The sequence below is a fragment of the Taeniopygia guttata genome, chromosome 19 (assembly GCF_048771995.1).
Source record: "Taeniopygia guttata chromosome 19, bTaeGut7.mat, whole genome shotgun sequence".
Lineage (NCBI taxonomy): Eukaryota > Metazoa > Chordata > Aves > Passeriformes > Estrildidae > Taeniopygia > Taeniopygia guttata.
In genome coordinates this window covers 4,151,031-4,173,116 of record NC_133044.1, presented here as the reverse complement: position 1 = coordinate 4,173,116, position 22,086 = coordinate 4,151,031, and the positions used below count along the sequence as shown (strand labels likewise).

The 22,086-nt window shown below is 45.8% G+C and overlaps 1 protein-coding gene across 1 annotated transcript in view; it reads right to left on the bottom strand.

Moving 5' to 3' along the window:
* Window positions 1-827: 827 nt before the first annotated feature.
* The window catches only part of PHF12 (PHD finger protein 12), a 31,734-nt gene continuing 10,475 nt past the window's right edge, over window positions 828-22,086 (bottom strand). Inside the window, exons 3-15 of the mRNA XM_030287834.4 lie at window positions 17,573-17,645; window positions 15,625-16,012; window positions 14,968-15,088; window positions 13,873-14,005; window positions 13,006-13,170; window positions 12,254-12,415; window positions 10,367-11,183; window positions 8,237-8,359; window positions 7,148-7,291; window positions 5,139-5,237; window positions 4,545-4,627; window positions 2,587-2,725; window positions 828-1,988 (exon numbers count right to left, since the gene is read on the bottom strand). Of these exons, the coding sequence (XP_030143694.4) occupies window positions 1,654-1,988; window positions 2,587-2,725; window positions 4,545-4,627; window positions 5,139-5,237; window positions 7,148-7,291; window positions 8,237-8,359; window positions 10,367-11,183; window positions 12,254-12,415; window positions 13,006-13,170; window positions 13,873-14,005; window positions 14,968-15,088; window positions 15,625-16,012; window positions 17,573-17,645 (2,782 nt within the window). The 3' untranslated portion in view covers window positions 828-1,653. The remainder of the gene's footprint in view (window positions 1,989-2,586; window positions 2,726-4,544; window positions 4,628-5,138; window positions 5,238-7,147; window positions 7,292-8,236; window positions 8,360-10,366; window positions 11,184-12,253; window positions 12,416-13,005; window positions 13,171-13,872; window positions 14,006-14,967; window positions 15,089-15,624; window positions 16,013-17,572; window positions 17,646-22,086) is intronic.

Sequence of the window (22,086 nt, the reverse complement as noted above, 5' to 3'; positions counted from 1 at the left end):
AGCTGCACTCCAGGCGCCGGTGGGAGCAGAGACGGAGAGAAGGGTGAGTGCTGCCCGCGATCAGCACACCTGGAGAGCGGTCCTGCCCCGAGGGGTGGGAGAGCACGGAATATCGGGAATATCCGGTGGGAAGGGACCGTCGGAGGTCATCTAGTCCAGCCCCACCCCACTCAAGCAGCCTTCTCTAGAGCACTGAGAACTATGCCTAGACAGCTGAATATCCCCAGGGATAGGCAATCTGCCACCTTTTGGGGCAGCCTGTTCCAGTGCATGGTAAAGGTCTTCCTCATGTTCATAGGTGTAACTTCTCTTGCTCCTATTTCTGCCCTTGCCTCTCCTTGTATTGCTCAGCACCCCTGAGAAGAGCCTGGCTCCATCCCATCTGCTGACACCCCTCCTGCACGTGGATGTATTTGAGAATAAGATCAGAATCTGCTCCTCATCAGATATTTCCCTCATAAATGAGGTGTGCCAGTCCCCTGATCTTCCAGGACACTTTCAGACTATGTCGCTCCTGTCTTGAGGGGCCCAGAACTGGAAACACTTGAGGTGAGGTTGGGCCACAATGAGTTGAAGACGTCCTAGCCCTTTGCAGGGGTTGGACCTTCCAGAGTCCCTCCTACCTCAACCAATTCCATGATTCCATCACCTTCCAGTCCTCACCCTCTTCCCACCAGCGTCCTCCCACATCCCAGGCAGGACACCAGGGTCCTTCCATCCCACCCCAGCCTTGGCTCCCAGCTCAGGCTCCTCTGCAGTCAGACACTCTGGGGAAGCTCCAGGTTGTGGTGACACGAGTGAAGACAGACAATCGAGAAAACAGAATGTGAAGTATTTTTTTTTTATATACAGAATACAGGAAAGTTTCTGTAAAGTCTAAAACGTTACAATTACTATGTACAGTGGAACTAGCTGTTCTGCTGCGGGGAGGTGGCAGAGAAACAAAAGAGACAGACAGGTTACGACAAAGGATCTGCTACAATAGACAATTTGAGGAACGTCATACCACATGTAGCACTGTACACAGCTTTAAAACATTGAAAAATGCCATCACTGATGTATTTACACAGAATCCAACACTTTTCCTTATCTGAAATAAAAAATAGGATGGACACCAGGAAAAGAACTCATTTCTCACTGCCTATAATACACAGTAGCTACTTGTAGTGCAACCATAGCAGGGAGGGATGGGAAAAATAACTGTGGGAAGAAGAGCGCTTCTTTACATTAAATAAAACAATGATATTGTATAGATTTGCTGTATGAAAACTGTATTTCTCTTTTAATATAAAACTATTGTCACTGGCACAAAATAGAACAAGTTTCTGATTATTTTACAACTGCATGGGAACTATCTGTCAGAGAGAGTCCTCGAGTCAGACAGCGGTCACCCCTCGCTCTGACGCGTCCTGCTCTCACTGCAGTTTTCCTTTTAAAATGAAATGTATAGTACAAATATATGTGCAAATGCCCCTAAAACTTGAGCAAAAAAGAAAAATTAAAAAAAGTTAAACGTTCTTCATTTCATGCAAACGGCGTGTGAACAGTCTCTGGGCCGACACAGAAAAATCCCACCTCGGTTTGTACATTTTTGCATTGTAAAGAGTCTGAGGGCGTTTTCCTTACTCCAAAAAGCTCTTTTCCTAAAAATTCCTAGGGAACTGAGTTGGACCGCAGCACGGGCACCTGGTGGGGTTTCAGAGAAAGCTTCTCCTCCAAGTCCATATCTTGTACTAAGGCAGTGTCCCCCTTGGGCTGTTTGGTCGCAAACTCGGTGATGCTGAAAACGAACTGCAGGCAGCCCAGCTTGATGTAACTGCCGTGGTGGAGCAGGGCCGTGCCCTCCCAGCCAGCCCCGCTGCCCCCGATCAAACTGGAGCTGCTGGCTTTGCAGTTACAGGGTTTTCGATGCTGCCCTTGTGCCTGTGAATTCATCACAGCAGCTTCTTCATGCGCCTCCTCTTCCTGTTTTCTGCTTTTATGTTGTTCTGGAAAAGAATAAAAAAAAAATGGTAAGGTTTGGGCAGGTCAGTAGCAGCTTGTTTTCATCAACAGGGGTTACTGCTGAGGTGATTCATGGGTAAGATCCTCCAGCCATGAGGGATTTCAGTCTGCAGTGAGCAGCTGATCAAAGGGAAATGGGAATCTCCTCACAGCCCTGGAGAGGTTGAGGCATTTACATATCTATTTTGGCAGCCCAAGAAGATGAAGCTGATCAGGTGGAGAGCAGGAGTGAGCCATGCAGGGACAGAATGCCTGCAGCACAGCCCAGACCATCTCACAGCCTGGGAAGGGAGGACATGCATGGGGAAATGCCTCAGACCTGCTCCAAACTGGCTGCTCATCGGGACTGGAGCTTGGTAACTCCTGCACTGGAGGCTGGAGTAGGGTTTAGGTCAGAGCACAGAGCTCCCCAGGCTGTGGAGGAAGGTCTTGTGTAACCCCAGCTGAGGGCTGTGGAAAGGCTCCCCTTTGTGCAAGGGGTGGACCAGCCTGTGCAGAACAAGGGGCATCAACAAGGAATTGGTTTCCACCTGCTCCTGCCTCCTCTCAATTAACTCCCTGTGGTGGTGGTACAACACTCACTTATCACACTCTGCACTTTGGCAACAATACTGCTGGGAGGAGTGGGTGTCAACTTCTCCGAGAAGTCACATGAATACAGGACATTGTCCACAGTCGTCCCATGCTCACTGTAGTTCAACAGCTCGTAATGCTTCGTATTCTGAAAAGAAAGGGAAGAGGAGGGAATCAAGATATGAAGTTATAGAATGGTTTGGGTTGGAAGGAACCTTAAAGACCATCTTGTTTCAGCCCCGTGCCATGGGCAGGGACACGTTCCACTGGACCAGGTTGCTCTAAGCCCCATCCAACCTGGCCTTGGATTGGGGCAGCAACAGCTCCTCTGTGCAGCTTGTCCCAGGGCCTCACCAGCCCCACAGGGAAACATTTCTTCCTAATATCCAATCTAACCCCACCTTCTGTCAGTCAGAAGTGCTTCTGCCCATACACACCTCTTTGGAGCACTGAAAGACAACCCCTTTTCCTTGTTGCCAGTAGTAGTCAAATAATAGGTGGTAAATATCCTCCAGCTTCAGAGACCACCAACCTGATCCCACAGCTCACAGAATAACCAGCAGGAGCTGCTTTCTGGCAGAGAAGGAGGGCCAAAGCAAAGTGGGTTTTACCTACTGCACTTGAACCAACACATCTTTTGGGAATAGGATATTCAAGCTGATGCTCGCAAAAGCGAGCATTTTACAGGCACACCTGATGCAAGCTTGGCTCGAGACCTGTGCCTAGCAGGAAGAGATGAGCTTTGGAAAGCAAGCACAAGATGGCAAGAGGGATGCCATGTGCTGCAGCAGCCTCAGGACAGAGGCAGTCTGGGATTCACAGGCCCTGTGCAGGCTGAAATGCCAGCAGACATTACCGTGACATGCAGCGTTACACAAGCAGCATCACGCTCAGCTGAGCTTTGTGCAGGATGTTGACAGAGCAGAGAAGATTTCAGGTTAGCTCTCAGAAATCATCTGAGAGCTCAAGACCTCATCCCTCAGGCACTACAAGGCTTTAATCAAGTTATAAAAACTCCATGTGCACATGGGAGTAGGTTTTGAAGTAACCTGCGAGACTGCAGAAGGAGAACCTGCAGAGAGAGCTCCAGGAATGGGAATTCTCCCTCTCCAGAGTGACCACAGCCACAGGAGGTTCAAAGGCCAGTGCCTGGAGCCTGATTTATGACTGACCACTGTGAAGAGATGCTTCCACACAGATTTATGGTCAGAATCCCATTACTGAGTGTGTTTGGTAGCTTGCAGGGCACTGGAGCAATGGCCAAAGCTGGCTGTGGGTTAATCCTGGATCCTGCTCTGGAACTGGTTGACAAATGGTGATATAAAAGACTCGATCTTGCTTCAAAGACTGTTTCCATGCTAAGAGACATCTCCAGCAGTGCTGTTACTAGCAGGCCTGCTGGTCTGTTTACTTCAAGAACAAACTAATCTCTGGGCTGTAGCTAAGTAGAAACTGTAGGTTTCTGTTTATGCTGTGAGCTTAACTGAAGTTTTAGCTAAATACATAATTTATAGAGAACTGCAGATGCTATGAATGCTTTGCTCCCCCATCACACTTGAAAACAAGGGACTCAGAGTAGTTCCTTGGTTTGTTCCAGCTGAGGTTCGATGTTGACACATAAAGTTTAGCTTTTATTAACAACACATTCAGATCAAAAAGTATCAGATCACATCTATGTCCTTTTCTTTCCCTAGACACCAGTAGTGACAGTGCTGACTTGTGGCTAGTCCTTGCCCACAGGCAGTCAGAGAAATCGTGCTGGCAGAGCTCTGTGCTTAAGAAAAGGGTTTGACAGAAAATGCTGACACAGCCTCCACTGGAGTAAAAAACAGCTCTTACTTTGTAGTCCACAAAAGGAGCACCACACAAAGACAACCTGCTGCCTGCATCTCCAACTCCCATTGCCATGCACACCAAAAATTTAAAAAAAATAATAATAATGAAAAAAAAATCACTCAGGCACTCACCTCATCATAGAATATGCAGGCATGTTTGCCAGACACATAGTTACAGTGACCATAGCTTGTAAGGCACACATCCATATCAGCTCCTGTCATGGGGGAGGACAAAACAGGCTCAGTTTGTATTGGGGAAAAAACACCAAACTGTCAGGCACCAGAGAACAACAGACAGAATTAAACTTCAATTAGCAAAACAACAGGGGAGCAACTGCTTTTGTCCTGCTCCCAGGACTGCATGAATAATGCTTCGATAAGCCACCAACAAAGTTTCAGTGGGGGAAGGGAGCCAGCAGCTCCACAAAGGTTGAAGAGCATTTCACTGCTCCTGGGTCTACCCAGAGCACCAGAAGAATCTAAGCAACAAGAAACAAAACCTGCAAGCAAACCATAACTTTCCTCTCCATCAGTCAGGCATTCAAACTCCAAGACAGCTGTTCTAGTTGTGACAGCAGGTGACAGAGCTGCCACCCACACAGATTCCCAGTACAAGTGGCCACAGTGAGTCGGTTTCCTTTGACACCCACTTGGCAAAGACCTTAGGGAGGGTTCAGGGAGAACCACCCTGATTCTGAAAGGTCAGGGCAGGAAAAAGCAACTTACCTGTCCCAATGTAGAGGGTTCGATAGCACATATTGACTGCACCCCCCAAGCCCATCAGGGGATAGAACACCGCCCGGGCTTGCACTTCCTTTCTTTGCGCTGCAAGATAAAAAGAAATTACTTGAACAATGTTATCAGCTGGGAAAGCTGCTTGACCCCAGTGTCCCTAGCTCAGAAAGCACAGAACCTAAGGAGGATGCAGTTAGCTTTGGCCTAAGCACCAGTTCCCAACCCTCTAGGAATGTGTGTGCATTAATCCTCTTTTTTCCAGTCAGAGAAAATTGCTTTCTCATAACCCACACAAGCCATGCAAATGGGGAGCATTAGCACTGAGTGTGCACAATGGAGCCACGCTGAGGAACACACAAGCCTTCTACCCCTGGCTTCTTTCTTAATCTCTTCTACTCTGGGTAATCAAAGAGATCAGTCTTTGCTCCCAAAGTGTCACTTAAAAAGAATTGGTGCTGGTGAATTCACCAGCTTCTCAGCGGTGATTTCATTTCCAGTGAAGCTGCATGAAAAACACCTGGGCTGAATGGGGCTTGGCAGGGACAAACCCAGCTCCCAGGACAGGATGATTAACTGAGTGGACTCTTTTACCCTCAGGTCAGTCCCTGTGGCACACTTGACAATGGCTGGTCCAAGGCTGAGCCTCCAGAGCAGCTCCAAGTTCAAATCACACACTCACATGCCCATGTTAACTGGACAGAAAATCTTCTGTGGAACAGATATTGAACTCGATTGGGCTACACTGGCCTAACCACGATTTCAGCACTGTCTTTTGGAGGAAAACCCCTTATACATAGAGTTTAAGCCTCTCCTGATACCTTTATCTGCAGGATGGCGTTACCCCAAGAGGGTGAAATCAAAGAACAGAACATGAGGATTATGAAAGACTGCAGAGGTACCTACATCAGTAATAGTGGCCACACCAAGTGGCATCACAAGTTCCACCTCTGCCTGGCTGCCCTGCATGAATCCTTTCAGCTGCCTGGCTCTGCAGGGCTCACTAAGGGCTTTGGATCTAACATTTCATCAGCAATGCTAAGCAGCCAGTTGGATGCATCATTCCTGCCCAAAAAGGGTGATGGGTTAAGACAGAACCATTCTGCCTTGAGAAAGGCAGACTGCTGAAGAATTCCAGACCAGGAAGGCAGCTCACACCACAGCCTGCTGCTGTGTCCTGCTGCAGCCATCACAAGAAGACTGACAAAGCATTTAGGGAATGCTGTGATGCTAAAGTAGGCAAGCACAGAGCTTCAGAAAAAGATTACTGACTGACTTCCAAAGATCTTATCTGGGATATTTACCCCCTCAGGCCTGGCAGAGGGGGAGCAGAGAACTGCTTCCACAGCAAGGCTCTCCAGTTAGTGTTTGAAAGCAGATTAAACTGACTGGGGCATGCAGAGGAACATGTTCACCCTGCAGCTTTAGGTGATACCAGTGGTAACAAACAAAGCCAAACTCAGGAATCTGGAGATTTCCAAGAGAAACTCCAGCTGTTTTCCATTACTGGCATTTGTGGTGGTTTCAGCTTGATACTGACATTCTGAACAGGCAATGACAATGTCACACATATATTCTGTGCTCCAGTTCCTCCTGTTCTTGTGCTTTTATCACAAGCAACTCCTCCAGAAAGACAGAGCAGGAATTCACAGATTTCTCTTGCCCATCTCAAAGGTAAAAGTGCAAAGAAAAGCCACCAAGCACCTGAGATGAACCTTCTCATCTACGGCTAATTCTAAGATGAATAAAACACAACTTCACTACACATTTCCAGCAGAAGTCTGAAGGTACTATAAGTATTCACATTGCTCAAATTTGTAAATAATTAAGTAGAGGATCCTGATGGAGTTTCTGGTCAGTGGATATCCAGAGCAGGGGGATGAGAAGAAAGAAAAGTGAAAGGCAGCATCAGATACCAGAAGAAGAGGGAAATCTCCTTCAAAGAATAGGCAGTAGCAAATCTACAGCTCAACATAACCCAGCTATTCTAGGGCTGCTCTTACCTTCAATGTGGTTTCCCACAGGAGACTGCTGATGGGAATTGACACTGCTCGCTAGAGACTGAGCTTTAGGAGGAAAGAGCTGATGTATTCTCTGCAAGGCCAGAAACTTGATCAGCTGCTCATCCAGCATATTTATCTCAATCTCTGTTAATAAACAAAAAGCAATTAGTAAGTTATTCAGGGAAAGAGTGCAATCTGAGCTGCAGCGGATTTAGCTGTCCCACTTTCAAACCTGCTGTTTGCTTCAACAGCAAAGACTTGACCAATTCTGCAATATCAAGACTCCTACACATAGGTGAGCTATTATTTCACATCACTTCCTGTGAACAGAGTGTGAGGACAGTGCCAGCCACAGCTGGAGAGCTGAGGCAGCAAACAGAGGTTTGAGGGAACTAGGGTTGATAAAAGCTGAAAATCTGCTGCTTTGGCCCAGAATCAACAGGTCAGTAGAGATGGCCATTGCACTCCTTTGGACAGCATATTGGGTCCTTCCTCTGAAGCTCTGCTACCTGGTTAGAAAGTCCAGCCCTGCATCACAGAGACCTGCAACCCCCTTTGAAGCTCCTGCAGGCTCAGTAATCTGCTCCTGAAGGCACTCTGCTAACATTTGCCATCTCTTGCCAAATGCAACAAAAGGAAATAAAAACCAGGCCAGTCTAGGAGACTGACAGAAGCAGAAATTATAAAACTAACAGACCCACTGGAGCATCACCACTCAGGTGACTGCTCTACTACATGATCTATTGCTGCTGGACATCACATCTGCCAGGAGCAGCTCTGGATTGCAGCTAGCACCACAACATGGCAGGGCTGCAGGTTTCTGCATGTGAATTCCACCTGGAAAGCAGCCCAGTTGTGATTCCTCCCCAGAAAAGCTTCAGGCAGAAACACTTTCATTGGCCTTGCTGCCTTGGCAACACTAGGAGCAGGGAAGCATGTGACATATTTAAGGTAATGTACACCCAGCCCCTCCCTCACCTGACTACAACCCTTCTTTATCTCTGGAACTTTCCCTCAAGCAGGGATGGAATGCTTTAGGGAAGCAAACACACAGGGCTAGCAGAGACTGATGATGAATTAAATACTCACCCCCGTCCATAAACGCTTTCAGGGAACCAGTGAAGTCCAACATAGCTGCAGAGTTTGAAGTGAGTGATGAGGGTAGAGTTAAAGCGCTTCCTATGGATAAGGTGCTGGGACTGACCTTACCATCTACAGAGAGAGGTGATGGAGAGATGTCACTGTGACGTTCAGCAGACATGCACCCAGCCCTCAGGCTGCCCTTGGCTGCCAAACTGCTCCAAAATGACTCATTTTGCTCATAGTCATGCTTTGAAAAAGGCCTGAACTAGAGGCCAGGAGCTTTCTTCTGCTCATAGAAAGACTTCTGTGTGCCTCCAACACAGAGCCAAATGTGACTTCTGCCTCGTCTCCAGCTGCTGGAGGAATTTTTGAGCTATACATTTAATCTCCTACTCCCTGTGGTGACACTGGAAAGATGAGCACCAACTCCCCAGGAGCTTGAAGAATTTATTAAACCTAAGAGACATTTGCCAAGAAGATTGTCTACATTTTAACATGAATAAAAAGCACAACTGCCCTGGTTTTATTTCTACACTGCTATAAAGTCTGGGGTGCACATCACTGTCCAGAAGGAATATGACAGTCATAAGCAGATTCTATTATTTACAAAATAAAATCCTCCTGCCTTGGAAGTGACCATGCAACTGAAAGAGGCAATGGCAAATGCCAGGAAACAAAACCCCTGTAATGTGTTGTCAATACCAGATCTTCTTGAGCTGGTTTGCTTACAACTACTGAAATTTATGGCAAAAAGTCATGAGCAATTTGCATTTTTGTACTCAGCAGCAAAATTTCCGCACCACAATTTTTATTATAAATATATAATCCATCGTGTTAGATGGAAAATTTAAATGTTTACACCTTTCCCGAGAGACAGTACAGCAAGTAATGATTTTGTAGAACACAAGCTTTGCACCAGATGCAATTATTTAACATCTTAAGTAACTGCAAAATTATGTAGGGTTTGAAGCGCTCTTCAAACCACAAGCACGAAGTTTTCTATAATACAGTCTCATTTCCTCTACCAGAACTTCTCCCAGCCTTGCATTTCTAAGCAGGGCATGGTCAAATCAGCAGCCTCAGAGTAACCAAGTTTATTCAGAAGGAGGCCAAGTACCCTGAGGACTGCTTCCAAAGGCGAGGCAAAGCTTAGAAGTTACTCATTGAGGAATTTTAGAAAGGATTATAAAAATATGTTGCTCTGTTGCTTTACAACCACCAGACCTGAGCCACTCCACACAAGCCTGACACTGAGCAGGTTGGAACTGCATGGGAAGTGACACACAGATCTCTCATGTGCTTTTCAGTGACTGCTCCCACCCAACCTGCATAAAGGGTTTGCTGGTTTGAGTCTTGAGCTGGCATGGGGAGAGGGAAAAGGAAGAGAATGCCATATGTGAACGTTTATTCTAGCAAAATTTGAGCTGTGGGCAGTTACTCCAGCATCTATCAACATCTCTGACTTTATGTTTCTACACTAAAAATGGTTATATACACTCTCTTGTATACCTTGCTATTATTTAACAAGTTTTTTGGGTACAACTCAGGATCTCTGGCATATCCAAGTCCATAACTACCCTGTGTCAGACCAACAGATCCTAAGCAGACTACAGCTTCCCAAGCCCACATTTCTCCAACATCAAGGCTGTGCACATGAAGACTCCAATAACACCTGCAGTAGGGGACACAACCACTGCCTGAACAGTTACTCTGGATTAGATCCCAGAGAGCTGCTCTTGTGAGAAGGACTGACTACCTTGCAATCCAAATGGCCATTTGAAACAAACCAGTGGTTTTACAGCAGCACTGGGGTTTTAAAGCAGCAGCTGTTGAAACAGCGAGGCAGGAGCCAAGTGATATAAAGCTACTGTTGCTTTCAAGAATTCAACTGACCTACTATCCTGCTTGTCAGGACAGAGATCCCCCCTCAAATAGAGACAGCCAGCAAAAATACATTCCATGGCTCCCATAAAGAGACCTAAGACAGAAGAGACCTGAGAAACTTCAGCTGGCTCTCCACAGAAAGCCCAATTCCCAGTCAAACAAGAACACACTGCTACAGCCTTGAGATTTTGAATGAGGTTTAGCCTGAGCTTTTCTCACCCCCAGGGCCAAGGTCAGTGGCTCAGCACGTACCTGAAGGTGGTGCTGGTGAACAGAATCTGTTTGTGGACCCAACAGCTGAGATGCCATCTCCTGCAGCCTGGGGAGGGGTGAGAGCCCGGGTGGCACTGAGCGGGGAGCCCCCGGCCCGCAGCTCTGCCGTCAGCGGCGGCCCGACCTGCGTCTGCACATTCTTCCTTTGCAAAGTGCTGGTGGTCTCCAGGCTGCCACAGGAGCTCGATATGGACGTAGGCAAACTCGTGACCGGCGCAGATCCCCTTTGTGCACAAGAAACAGGTCCTGCTACGTTCTCTGTTTTGACGATGGCTCCAATGGTGTGATTCAGAAGTCCGCAACTCGCTGGGGGCGTGAGGGGCCGAGGCCACGTTTGCCGATGAGACAAAACAGGTATTGTGTTCCCAGAGCCCGTGAGCCTCTGGGAGTCAGTCAACTGTGCTGAGGATTCGGATGAAACGCCGTAGAAATGAGGCCCGTTCACTTTAATGTCAGAGGCTGTCGGCCCGTTGGAAGTCCCGCAAGAAGACGCCTTCTTGGATTTATCTATACAAGAGCTGCAGTTAACATCTTCCTGTGACAAAGTCTGCTGGGATTGCGAGGAGCTCAAGGAATTCTGGGTGGTAATCCCTGAGGTGCAGGATGACATGGAATAGAGGGAAGGTGTGGGTGCCTTGTCAGCTGCCTGGTAAGGGTTGGCGAGTGAGCCATCTGCCACAATAACAGGCTTAATATCAGCCTTCTCTGTTTGTTCAGAGTCCCAAAGCGAAGTCATCTGCTTAGCAGATAAATGTTTCAATATGCTGCACTGGAGCGCAACAACACTACAGAGCCACTGGAAGGGAGAAAAAAGTGCAGGTTAGCTCTGGAGGCAGCAGTGCTCCAAACCTCTACAGTTCCTCCATCATTCACCCAGCTCGAGGAAATCCAGCTGCTGACTGCTCAGATGCAATGTGGAACTACAGCATCTGCTCTGGAGTTCATCTACAATTAGGAGAAAATTTTGTCCAGAGGTATGGAAGTGCAACCAAAATTATGTACTGTTTATCTCTACGCTGGAGGTAGGACAGAGAGGGGCAGAGATTTAAGGAGGGAGAAGGCAGCATTTCCTCACTTCCAAACTCCTCCTTCTCGTCTCTTGTTAAATGCTGCAACTCTTCAGCTTCAGGTTACAAACACACTTTTCACTAATTTGGGCTTCTAGCCAAACACAACCCTCCAACTCACTCTACAGCATGTCGGAAAGAAATGCTGCTCTACCTCAGATATAGGGAGTAGAAAGCTGGGGTGGAGAGCACTTTTACATAAAGTGGAGGAAGAGCAAAAGATTTATTCTAAGTTTTAAGCTCCATGGTGGATATGCACCTGCCACATAAAATAACCTTTTCTGCACTAAAAGAAGGACTTGATTTCTCCACTGACTGCAACTTAACATGCCCTTACACTGTGGAATCTGGCCAGAAGTTTCATACAAGATTTAAACACTCATTTGACCTTGATTTACATGTCCAATTCCATCCGCAATAAAAAGTGGCCCAGAAATGGGACATTAACTTATAAATAAGCGTGTCAGAGAGCAGCCTTACATAATCAAAGTGCAAAGTATTTCCCTTCAGTCACGAAATAAAGATGACTTCTAGACAGAAAGCCCTCGACTCCATTCTTAAGGCCAGAGGACTATAGCACCACTTCCCTGAGTGTCAAATGAGGAATTTTACATCTCACCTGGAAAGTCAAAGTGAAGTTTTAATGCACAAGGGTGTCAGAGACAAGACAAGCTATCACCTTCACACACGAGCTTGAGATTGGTTTCCTAGACAACTGTTCCATCATGACTGAAGTGGAAGGGGATCTTTGTACCAAAGCAACTACACACACAGAGTCCAAGCATTTGACTTAATTTACCTCCTGTTGTTCTGTCTGGCTGGCTAAGTGCTCAGTGTTCAAAAGGTGCTTCTGCAAGGGTTCCTCAGGGATCCCGTTACAGATCAGCTCGCCATCTCTAATTGCTGCAGGCGCGAGTAACGGGGGTGGAAGCCGGTATTGGGACTTTATAGCATCAGGAACCTACATTGTGGAGAAAGAAGATCACACATGAGAACAATTACTCAAGAATGACTAGTTAAACCAAGTGCCTGATCAGCACTAAACTTTGCATTTGATGTTTTCTCACCCAAAGGAACCCTGCAGATACATTAGAAGTATCAAGGACTGAGTACTTTAAATTGATGTAGCCATGCTGAAATTAATAGGTTTTATTCCCTTAGGTCAGGCATGACTTTGGTACAACATGGTGGCTACAGCATAAGAGAAGTCAAGAAAAAAACAGTCAAGGGAAGTCTGTATGGCAGTTTTCAGGCATCCTGACAACAAACAGAGCCTCAAATCCGACTGCAGGGCCACCTTCAGGAAGTTTTGTGTTGTACGTTCTATGCTTGTGCTAGATTTAAGTGCTTATTTACAATAATTGAGCCTTATAGTTGAAGGAAAGAGATCTTCTTAAATCCTACAGGTAGTGAGTGTTGACTCTCAGATCTCTCACCAACACAATTATTCAGACTGTCTTCTTCCTCCTGCCCCAAGGAGTACACTGGTTTCCCTTCTAAACTAAACCACATACACAGGGGTCTTCACCCACCACTACTTGTTACACATACCTTCAGACCTTTCCTCTTCACTGACTGAAGAACTCTGCGATTCGGAGGGTGTTTCTTATGGATTCGGTTTAAGAAATCCACTTTGACAACATGCTGAGAGATGGTGTCCTGGAACCGGTCAAATACTCGGCACCGATTACTCAGGGTCAAGTTCTTCTGGTTCAGCTGGGTGATCAGATAATGCCACAGGAGTTAGGGATCTGCAGGTCACTCTAAGGCACCCTAAGACTTTCATAATGCCTCGGAGCACTGGCAGTACAGCATCAGCTCAGCTTTAGACTATTTGTTTCCTGCAGCACTAACCATTTCTGTTAAAGGGCACATTGCTGGAGATGAATACAAAAGCATTTAGAGGCCGACTAAGCAGTATCAATGCTCTCAGAAGCAGTTTGTCTGGGAAAAAGCTCTTTGTTTCAGCCCCCTGTTTCCTGAGTATTTAAGTCTCAAGTACATTGCTTTTCCAAAAATGAAAACTCCCTCTTGGAATGAAGCTTTTTTGGGTTAAGCATGCAAAGAATTACTTCCCCTATTTGTAGCACTGTGCTGCTTTGTATCCCAGTTCTGGAAGCTCATCTAGATCTTAAAGAGTCCAGTCAAAAGCTAGACAAGCTGTCAGTGAGCCACAATCTGAGCTGTCAGCTTCAGTTACAGGAAGGAGTTCCCCCATCTTTATATCTTATTGCAGAGAGCAGCATCATATTCCTTTGGAGAGTGTGTTGCTTGCAGCAGGAGCTTTACAAGCGTTACAGGGAGCAATAAGAGCTCAGAAGCTGTTTTACATTTGTTGTGCCTTGTCCTTTAATGGACCTGCCAGGTTCCACTCCAGCATCCGGTTACCATACTGCAATCATAGTCAGTCCTGCTTACCACCACGTGTTCTATGTGATTTGGGCACATCCATCTACCCAGAGGCATGGCAGTAAGCGGTGGCTCCAGACAATCCATGTGGAACAGGAGTGGGCAATAATCACACTGGATTAGAGGTGCCACTCTGCAACTCCTGAGAAGAGAAAACCAAGTCTTATTCCCTGTACAGAGTAAAGTAGAACATTCAGGCAAGCTTGGCTGACCACTTCAGTTTATCCTCTACACTGTTGTTTGCACCAAAAAGTAGGATTTCTGATTTGTAACTTGATCTGTATAGACCTTCTTTAAGATCCACTCGAGAGAAAAACCTTTATTTGAAGCAAAATTCAGAGATCAAAAGGAAATCTCAGATTTAGGTAATTACAAGTTTCCTTAGAGGAATCATGAGTGTCGCTGGGACATGTACATCAACAAGGTGTTCTCAGAACAAGTCTCAAACTCCAGAAAAACAACTACATCTCAATCCCCAGGCTTTAAAAAAGCCTTTGTTCTTGACAAAGTCATCAGTTGTTCTCCACAAAAGTCCACCTGAATCCCCATTCCACATCAAGAAATTCACTCTGACTGAGTTTCTGAAATAAACGTTTCATTTTCACTGACATTTTGAATTGGGGTTGATCTATGCATTTTTTTATGCAGTTTTACAAAACCCATCCGTATTTTGTACTGGTTTTCAGATTTACAATTTCAGCACAATATTCCTATTTGCCTTGGGCTTATAAATCTCTCAGTAGATTTTTATTTCCTAAAGGTCACCTTCTCACACACTTCCTTCACAAACCATAAACAAACATCACCATTTACTAAGCCACCATCACTTTAGAATATTTCTTTGCAGAAAAACATTGAAGACAAGATGGCTCAATCTTGTCAATCTTCAGGCTACATTTCAGAATGTACAGCTGGACCTACACTTGCTGTAGTTAAACACGTGTTATTTAGCAAAGATGAATATTTTCCCATTTGTTTAGAGGATTTTAAGTAAGTAATGAAGGAGAATGGAAAAGGAAACAAGCAATGTACTTTTTTCAGCAAGAACTTTGCTCTTGTGAAGGCTGCAGCTACATTGAACAGCTTCCCTGGAAGAACAAGTACCTGTTGCATGTGAAGCAGACCTTCACTGGCAAGGGAACCAAACCATTGTGGTCTAACTCGTGTTGTGCTTTCTTGACATTCTTTCCTGTGGTTTCTTCCTTTCTCCTCCTCTTACTAGTACCTGAAAAGAAAATTTTAAAAAGCTTTGTGTTATCCACATAGCAGAGGTCTGCCTTCTGGTAGATACATATAATCATCTCAGAAAAGTCAAAGATTGCTGCTTAAGGAACCTCTATCAACCACTAAATCTAGCCTTAAATGACAGAGACTGTCTTTAAAGGCAGATATATTTCACACTTAGTAATTTCAGTGACACCCTACACATTTAGTCACTACTTTGTTACTATTATTGCATCATAAATCAAAAATCAAGTATTTTGACAACTGAGTTTTTTCATATTGATGATCTAGACCAAGGTGAGAACAACAAGCATCTATCACAAGTCCTCATGGACATGGTGTGTAGTTGCAATGTCCCCACAGATTTGAAAGGCACCTGCTGCTAGGCAGCTGGAGGACAGCCAGAGGTACCTCTGCTTTCACCAGCACGCACCACTGGAGCCACAACTGTCACAGAGTCAGGAGGGAAAAGAGGAAAGATGGCAGCAGGACGCAACTGCAGACATTTTCACTAACAGCAGACAAGGCCCTGCTCACCTGGAAGTGCTGTGGTGCAGGTCAGTTCATTCGGCAGCTGGAACTGCGTTGGGTTCCTTTCCATGGCAGCAGCAATAAGAAGCTCAAAGGGTCGCTTCAGCTGGGGCTGCCCACAGTCCATTTCTGCAATGGCAGAGTCATCATCCACGTCAATTATGTCCTCATCGACATCATTCTGCTCTGAGTTGGGGGTCTCGGTGCTGGCATTGGATGTGGGAGTGCCAGGCCGGCTTGCTCTCCTTTCCAAGATCCTGGCATGCGCATTAGCCCTGATGCTGCTGCTAGACCTGTCCAACAGGTCTGCGTCACTGGTGGGGGAGGTGGTCCTTTTCCCAGATTTGTCCACCAATCCATTTACCTGCCCCAGCTCTTTCTTCTGTTCTCGCTTCTGCACGACATGAATAGGCAGGCTTATCATGGAGGCCACAAACAAAGCACATCAACCTTGACAAATATGTGATTGAAGACAAACAGCATCTGAAAACGCTTGAGCCACGCACTACAACTTCCCCCTTGAAGTCATTAGAGCCTCGATCAAGAACAGTCTGATGGCAGCTAAGGTACAGGTGACAGAACAGCTGAAGAGAACCAAGCATGGGGAAGAACATTACCATATGTCTCTCCTTTCAGGGTAACTATACTTGAGTCCAGATCAGGGCAACATTTCACAGCATCTAGTCCTAAACATGTGACAAATCACACAACTGTTTACTTTGCTACTAACACTGAGAAACTCCACAGCAAACTGTTCACTGTTGATGCACTTTACTAACCCTGGCACTGCATACAAACCCATCAGGGGTTGAGAAGGTCAGCTTGAGAATACAAGCACAACATACAAGCAACACTCTGCTATCTCCTGATGACAGGAATCTTGAACAAGGTGCAGCAGAGGAAACTATAGATTGCCATCACCACAAGATCCATTTTGCAACATAAGGAGATGCTGCATGGCCTGGGATGGGCAACTGTGCATGGTTTCAGTGCTTAACAGCAGCACCCATATGGAGGAACCAATATACTCCATCACTAACATGGTCTGCAAAGGGAGCAAAGTGTTTTCAGGCAATTTTTAATATAGAAAAGTTGGGGATTTTCTCCTTTTCTTTCTCTTTTTATTATTTGTTTTTCAATTTGTGACCTTCATTTCTATTGTTGGCAGATGGCTGAACAGTACCCTGGAAACCTAACAAGGCAATCACTTCAGGAACAAAAGGCTGAGCACACAGTTTTCTTCCAATCTGTTTTGGGTGTCACTTCAAGGGAACAGTTGCTAGATAGCTTGGTGCAGTTTCTAAACCCTCTGCTAAGCAGCCCTATGTGGTCACAGCAATAAGATGTTTACATTGTGCAAGACAGCTTCCTGGAGAAAGAGCATCAAGGCAAAGAAAAAAAAAAAAAGACAAGTTACAATATTGCCCAATCATCTCCTTCCTATCCTGTTCAACAGCTCAGGAAATCATAACTCACTGTGATTTCACCCTCTGCTGATGTACAACTGCTGTGAAGTCACTCTTCTAAAAAACACATATTAAGTAGAATCAGAGCCCTGATGGCAAAGCTGTATTAATGTGACTCCCATTCTGCCTGCAGACAGCTCACCTCCTCAAGCACAGGAGCCATTCCCATCTCCTCTGTGCCTCAGCTCTCCCTCCTTTCCAGAAAAGGGGGGAAGGAAAACAGTTTAAAAGGCACAGATTGACAAGAAGGTATCAGGCCCTTCAGTTTTATTTCCTGGTAGTGATGTTAAAATATCGTGAGGGTCTCACCAAGACCCCTTTGGTTTCTTTAAGCCTTTTCCTAACAAAGCCCTTTGCAAACATGAGCACAAAGAAGCAGCTCGGGTTGTCTGAGTACACACGAAGGGAGAGGCAGGTATAAAGCACAGGATTCAGGTTTCAAATGGCCATTTGGAAGGGCAGGGATTGTGTCTGTTCTGAGATTTTACCTTGCGGCGCACGGTGCAGCGGTGGCACATCCACTCCCCCGGAGGCAGCATCTCCTCGCTGAGCGGAGGGTTGCTACAAGAGAAACACAAAGCAAAGCTTTACTGCTATTTATTGTCATTTCTGGAACTCTTCTCACGTACACAGCCAGAGTCAGGGCAGCTCTGCAGTTCCACTCCCAGGCACTTCCTTTAATTTATCGTGAAGCTCCCTGGATTCGCTCTCCCATACATCCACTTAGCCAGACACCTCCAAGAAGCCAGTCTTCCATGACACCATCTCAGCTCCACGGTTTCAGAGCACCCTTAGACTCGAACAGCAGAGATAAATGGAAGATTCACTGGTGTGCCACACACATACCTCCCCCCATCCAAACACCACACCTCCTTAAATAACTTGATTACTCCATGTGAGACCATAGAGATTTCCATGAAGCAAGCACAGTCAGTCATACATCCAGGCATTTCCATCCCTTGGATTTGCAGTGAGTCCAGCTGAACAAGCTGCCAGGAGGTCTACCCACCACCTCCCATGTACTCCATCCCTGGGCACACTTACTTAATGGTAGAAACCACTTTCTATCTTAAGACAACCCAAATACTCTTAAAAATGTCACCATATCCAGCTTGCCTTGGCTACGAAGCACAGGATACATCCTACTCACAGGGATCTGCACTTACTATAAAAGCTGTATCACAGTGAAATGACATTCTCATTTTGATGCTAGAAATAAACCAAAGCAAATTAGAGTAAGGAGGACTATTTTGAGAAACACTTTTCCTCAGTAAAAGGCAGAGCAGCATATGTTAGATGATACACTTTGCTTACAGATCCTACTACTAACTCAAGTACTTTCCAACACCTCTTTATCATTAAGATTTGTTATTTGAGCAAACTGCTGACTGTTGCAGGGAAAACGTACCTGCTGGCAAAAACCAGCCATTTACCATGCAGTGTGGCTTAAGATAATACTTTTAAAAGTTCTCCTGACTTTTGCTAGAGGCAGCTCTTAGCAAGCCTGCTCTCTTGTGTTGAACACACAGATGCACTACCACAGGCTCTGGAAACTCCATTTCCCACTGACTGGGAAACAGATTTCAAGGATCCACTGGGGCTGATTGGGTTACAAGGGGATCAAGAAGTACAGTAGCTTATAAGACTGGCCCAAGAAAGCCACACAAGCATGGGAAGCTAGATGTTGATTCATGGCAGGAGTCTTTATACTGTTTATTGCACCTACAAATACCAAACCAAATCCAAGTTAAGCTTTCCAGTCTCCAGCCCTGACAAGCCAGGGAGGATAAGATACATATTTGCTGGCCAGGAAGAGCTGTGCTTTGCAGCAAAGGGAGAGGCTGTCTTCCTCGAGAATCTTGCTCCTAGCATAGGGAAATGGCACAGGATCCCAGCCCAGGCTTGGGAGCCTGGACTGTGAAAACAAACACACTTCCTTTGTTTAAACAGAGTCCCGGCGAGCCTTGCCCCGAGCTCGCCTGTGTGCCAGCAACTGCCTCTGCAGGTACTGCAGCCATCCGGGGTCACACTCCCTCTTGCAACACCGTGCCTGCAAGGCTGAAGGAAGAGCACAGCAAGAACCAAGCTGGTAATAACCCCAGCATTTCTGGTGTCAGGCTCTGGGGAATTCAGTAGAGCCAACACATCTGGCAGCCATTTTGAGGAGGAGTGCAGGGTTTCAGAGGCCTCCGTGTTCCAGGCGCTCCAGAAACGCAGCGCTCTGCATATATGCACTGACATACCTGCAGCTTATGTTTCTCATTTCCTGGAGGGCTTGGATGAACAAGAGATCAGGCTCTAGATGAGAGCACCAAAGCCTCCAGTACTGGCTGCTTCACCTCAAAAGCTTGGATGAAGCAGTAACTCCCTGCCCCAAACTAATCTTTTGCTAACAGAAGCAGTGAGGAGGGGGTGGAAGGAGGAGAGTAACAAATGATCCCCGTGTGCTTGCTGCAGCATAAATCCACGCTGAATCCTAACATGCATCCTGCAATAGCTCAGGTTTTACTCCTGCTAGAAAATGAGCTCTTAGATCTCCATCTACAGCAAGTATGGATTCATGTGGCCCATTCCCCTCTCCCCTCCCAACACCCCAGGGCAAAAAAAACCACAGACTTTGATTTGCGCCTAGTGAAATTTCACCCTCTGAAGCTCCCGACGAGCGTGCCTGAACTGCTGGGAACACGTCTGCCCCATTCCGACGTGCGGCGTGCCAGGGATCCACACGCTGCCAGATGCCTCCGGTTATTTGTTTTAACTGTTACCTCAATCTTACACATTTACAATGAAACAATTAATACCAAGGTGAACCTTGAGAGACGCCTGGAAGAGTCAGAACAGGTTTCTTCTGCAAGTGTGTATGTTATTGTCCCATTTGCTGGGTTTGAACCATGAAATCCTACATACACCATACTATTAAAGAAGCATTTTAATGAATGCTGCTACCCAAAGGCCTGTGGAAGGAGGGGGAAAGATTCGTTTCAGAGCAGCAGAAAGGTTTTAGTGCTCAGACAAGCCTCCTGAGGTTTTCTGCTCACTGTCAGGGCCTAGCTGCGATAGCAAGTGTATTAAAAGACTGATTCTGCCTCTCTTGGTTAATGAACTGTTCATCAACACAGCTCACCATGCTAACAAAGACTGATGAAGGCTGCTCCTGCACTGCTGGCCTCACAGCAAGCAGGGAGCACTGCCTGGGTCTCAGCAGAAAGCCAGGGAAGCGCTAAAGAATGCTGTTTTAATTGACTAGGTATGACCACATTCTTCAACCTTTTACTGTAAGCATAAAAGAAACTGATTTTTAAATCTGAGCAAGATACTTGATCTTCATAAGCAAGGTAAGAATTAGCACTTTGGCAGGAGCACCATGGCCCTTTTCTCCCTATCTTTCATAGGTTCATTAGCATGCACAGCTCCAGCCGCCAGTGTTTGCTGCCAACAGGACCTGGAATTGTACAGCTCCCACTTTATCTTCGGTTACAACACATCTCCTTTCAACCACACACCAGTCAGTTGCACTTTTCAGTACAATTTCACTAACCCTTCATTTTAGAAAGTTTCCCCTCCTGTCATCACAGACAAGAGTGGTGGCCTCTTGCTGTTTAACTGGGGGGTTTGGTGTGACCCAAATCAAACCTGCTCAGCAGAATGTGTTTCTGCATTTATAACAAAGACACCCCTGAAAAACACAGGCTGACTTAAGAACACCTGGAAGACTAAACTCATACAAAGCCTCTGAAAATTGAAGGAGATGTTTATCAAAGCCTAGTTAAAAACCACTACACTGACTATGAAGGCACTTGCCATATAATATCTGTCTCATGGCTTTTTCTCAGAAAGTTAACTATCTCCTAAAATTCCTATCAGATGCATTGCAAGCATTGCTCTGCCATGGCCAGAACACAATGCTCTATCCCTTAAATAAAACTTAAATGGCTATGACAAAATAAAAAAATCTTCAAGAGCATATTAGGAGTTTTTATCAAGCAAACAATAGCATGAAGCCACTTAGCTTTTCAATTTCACACTCTGAAGCTCTCATACATCAGAAGCCTGTTGTCAAGTCTAAATCCTGTAATTACTCCTCACTTTGCTGACCTCAATAAATAGGTAAACAAGTGCTCCAAGGAATGGCACCTTCTCCAATACAAACTGGGCTGTAGCTCTCAAAGGAACCAGTTATAAGCAGACCTGAGGTTATTTACACACTGCATTCCTGCCCATCTTGCGTCAAAGGCACGTTGACACTACTTTTGGACCCACCGGGATACAGCCAGCTACCAGCTGAGATAATGGTGGCAGGAAAACAAACCAGTCCCTGGTGAAGCTTTCTTCAATAACTTCTCTTTCACGTCAGTTGTTTTCAACAATTGGACTTAAATATTTTTTTTTCTGTGCGGAGGAAAAATAGTAACACCATGAAAAAATGTAGGCAAACACATTTTTTCCTTCTCAGGAAACTTGATTAACTGACCAAGACTCAGTGACAGGATGATAATGAAGGATGCTAGATATGTTTGCCAGATAAGGGAAGAAGGCTTTCAACTCTTCTATGGGACTCCTATTTATCCTTGTGATGGATAGAGCTACAGCTGTTCTACCAGCTTCATAAAGAACAAGGCTCCCTGGCTTCCTACAGCAGGGCCTCAATGGCAGCTAAAACAAACCAGGAAACCAACCTCACTGTCAGGGCATTACAAGAGCCCCATTGAGAAACAGGGAAAGTTGCATCATTTACAAATTCAGCTTTTTGGAACATTTTTACTGTGCCCAAGTTACATACTTCTGCTCACAGCTGCTCCCAAACCCGGCTGGAGGAGCACACCTGGAACCCTGAGCCTCTACCTTAGACAGAATAAAACCACACCAAACAAGCCAACAGCTGCAGCCCACGGCGAGTTCCTCCCCACTGCAACTCCTTTACCTTCCTCTTTTACTCTTGCATCAACACAAAGCTTCTGAAGACACAAGTCAGATTGCAGTTACCTCAGAGGTGGTTATTAGG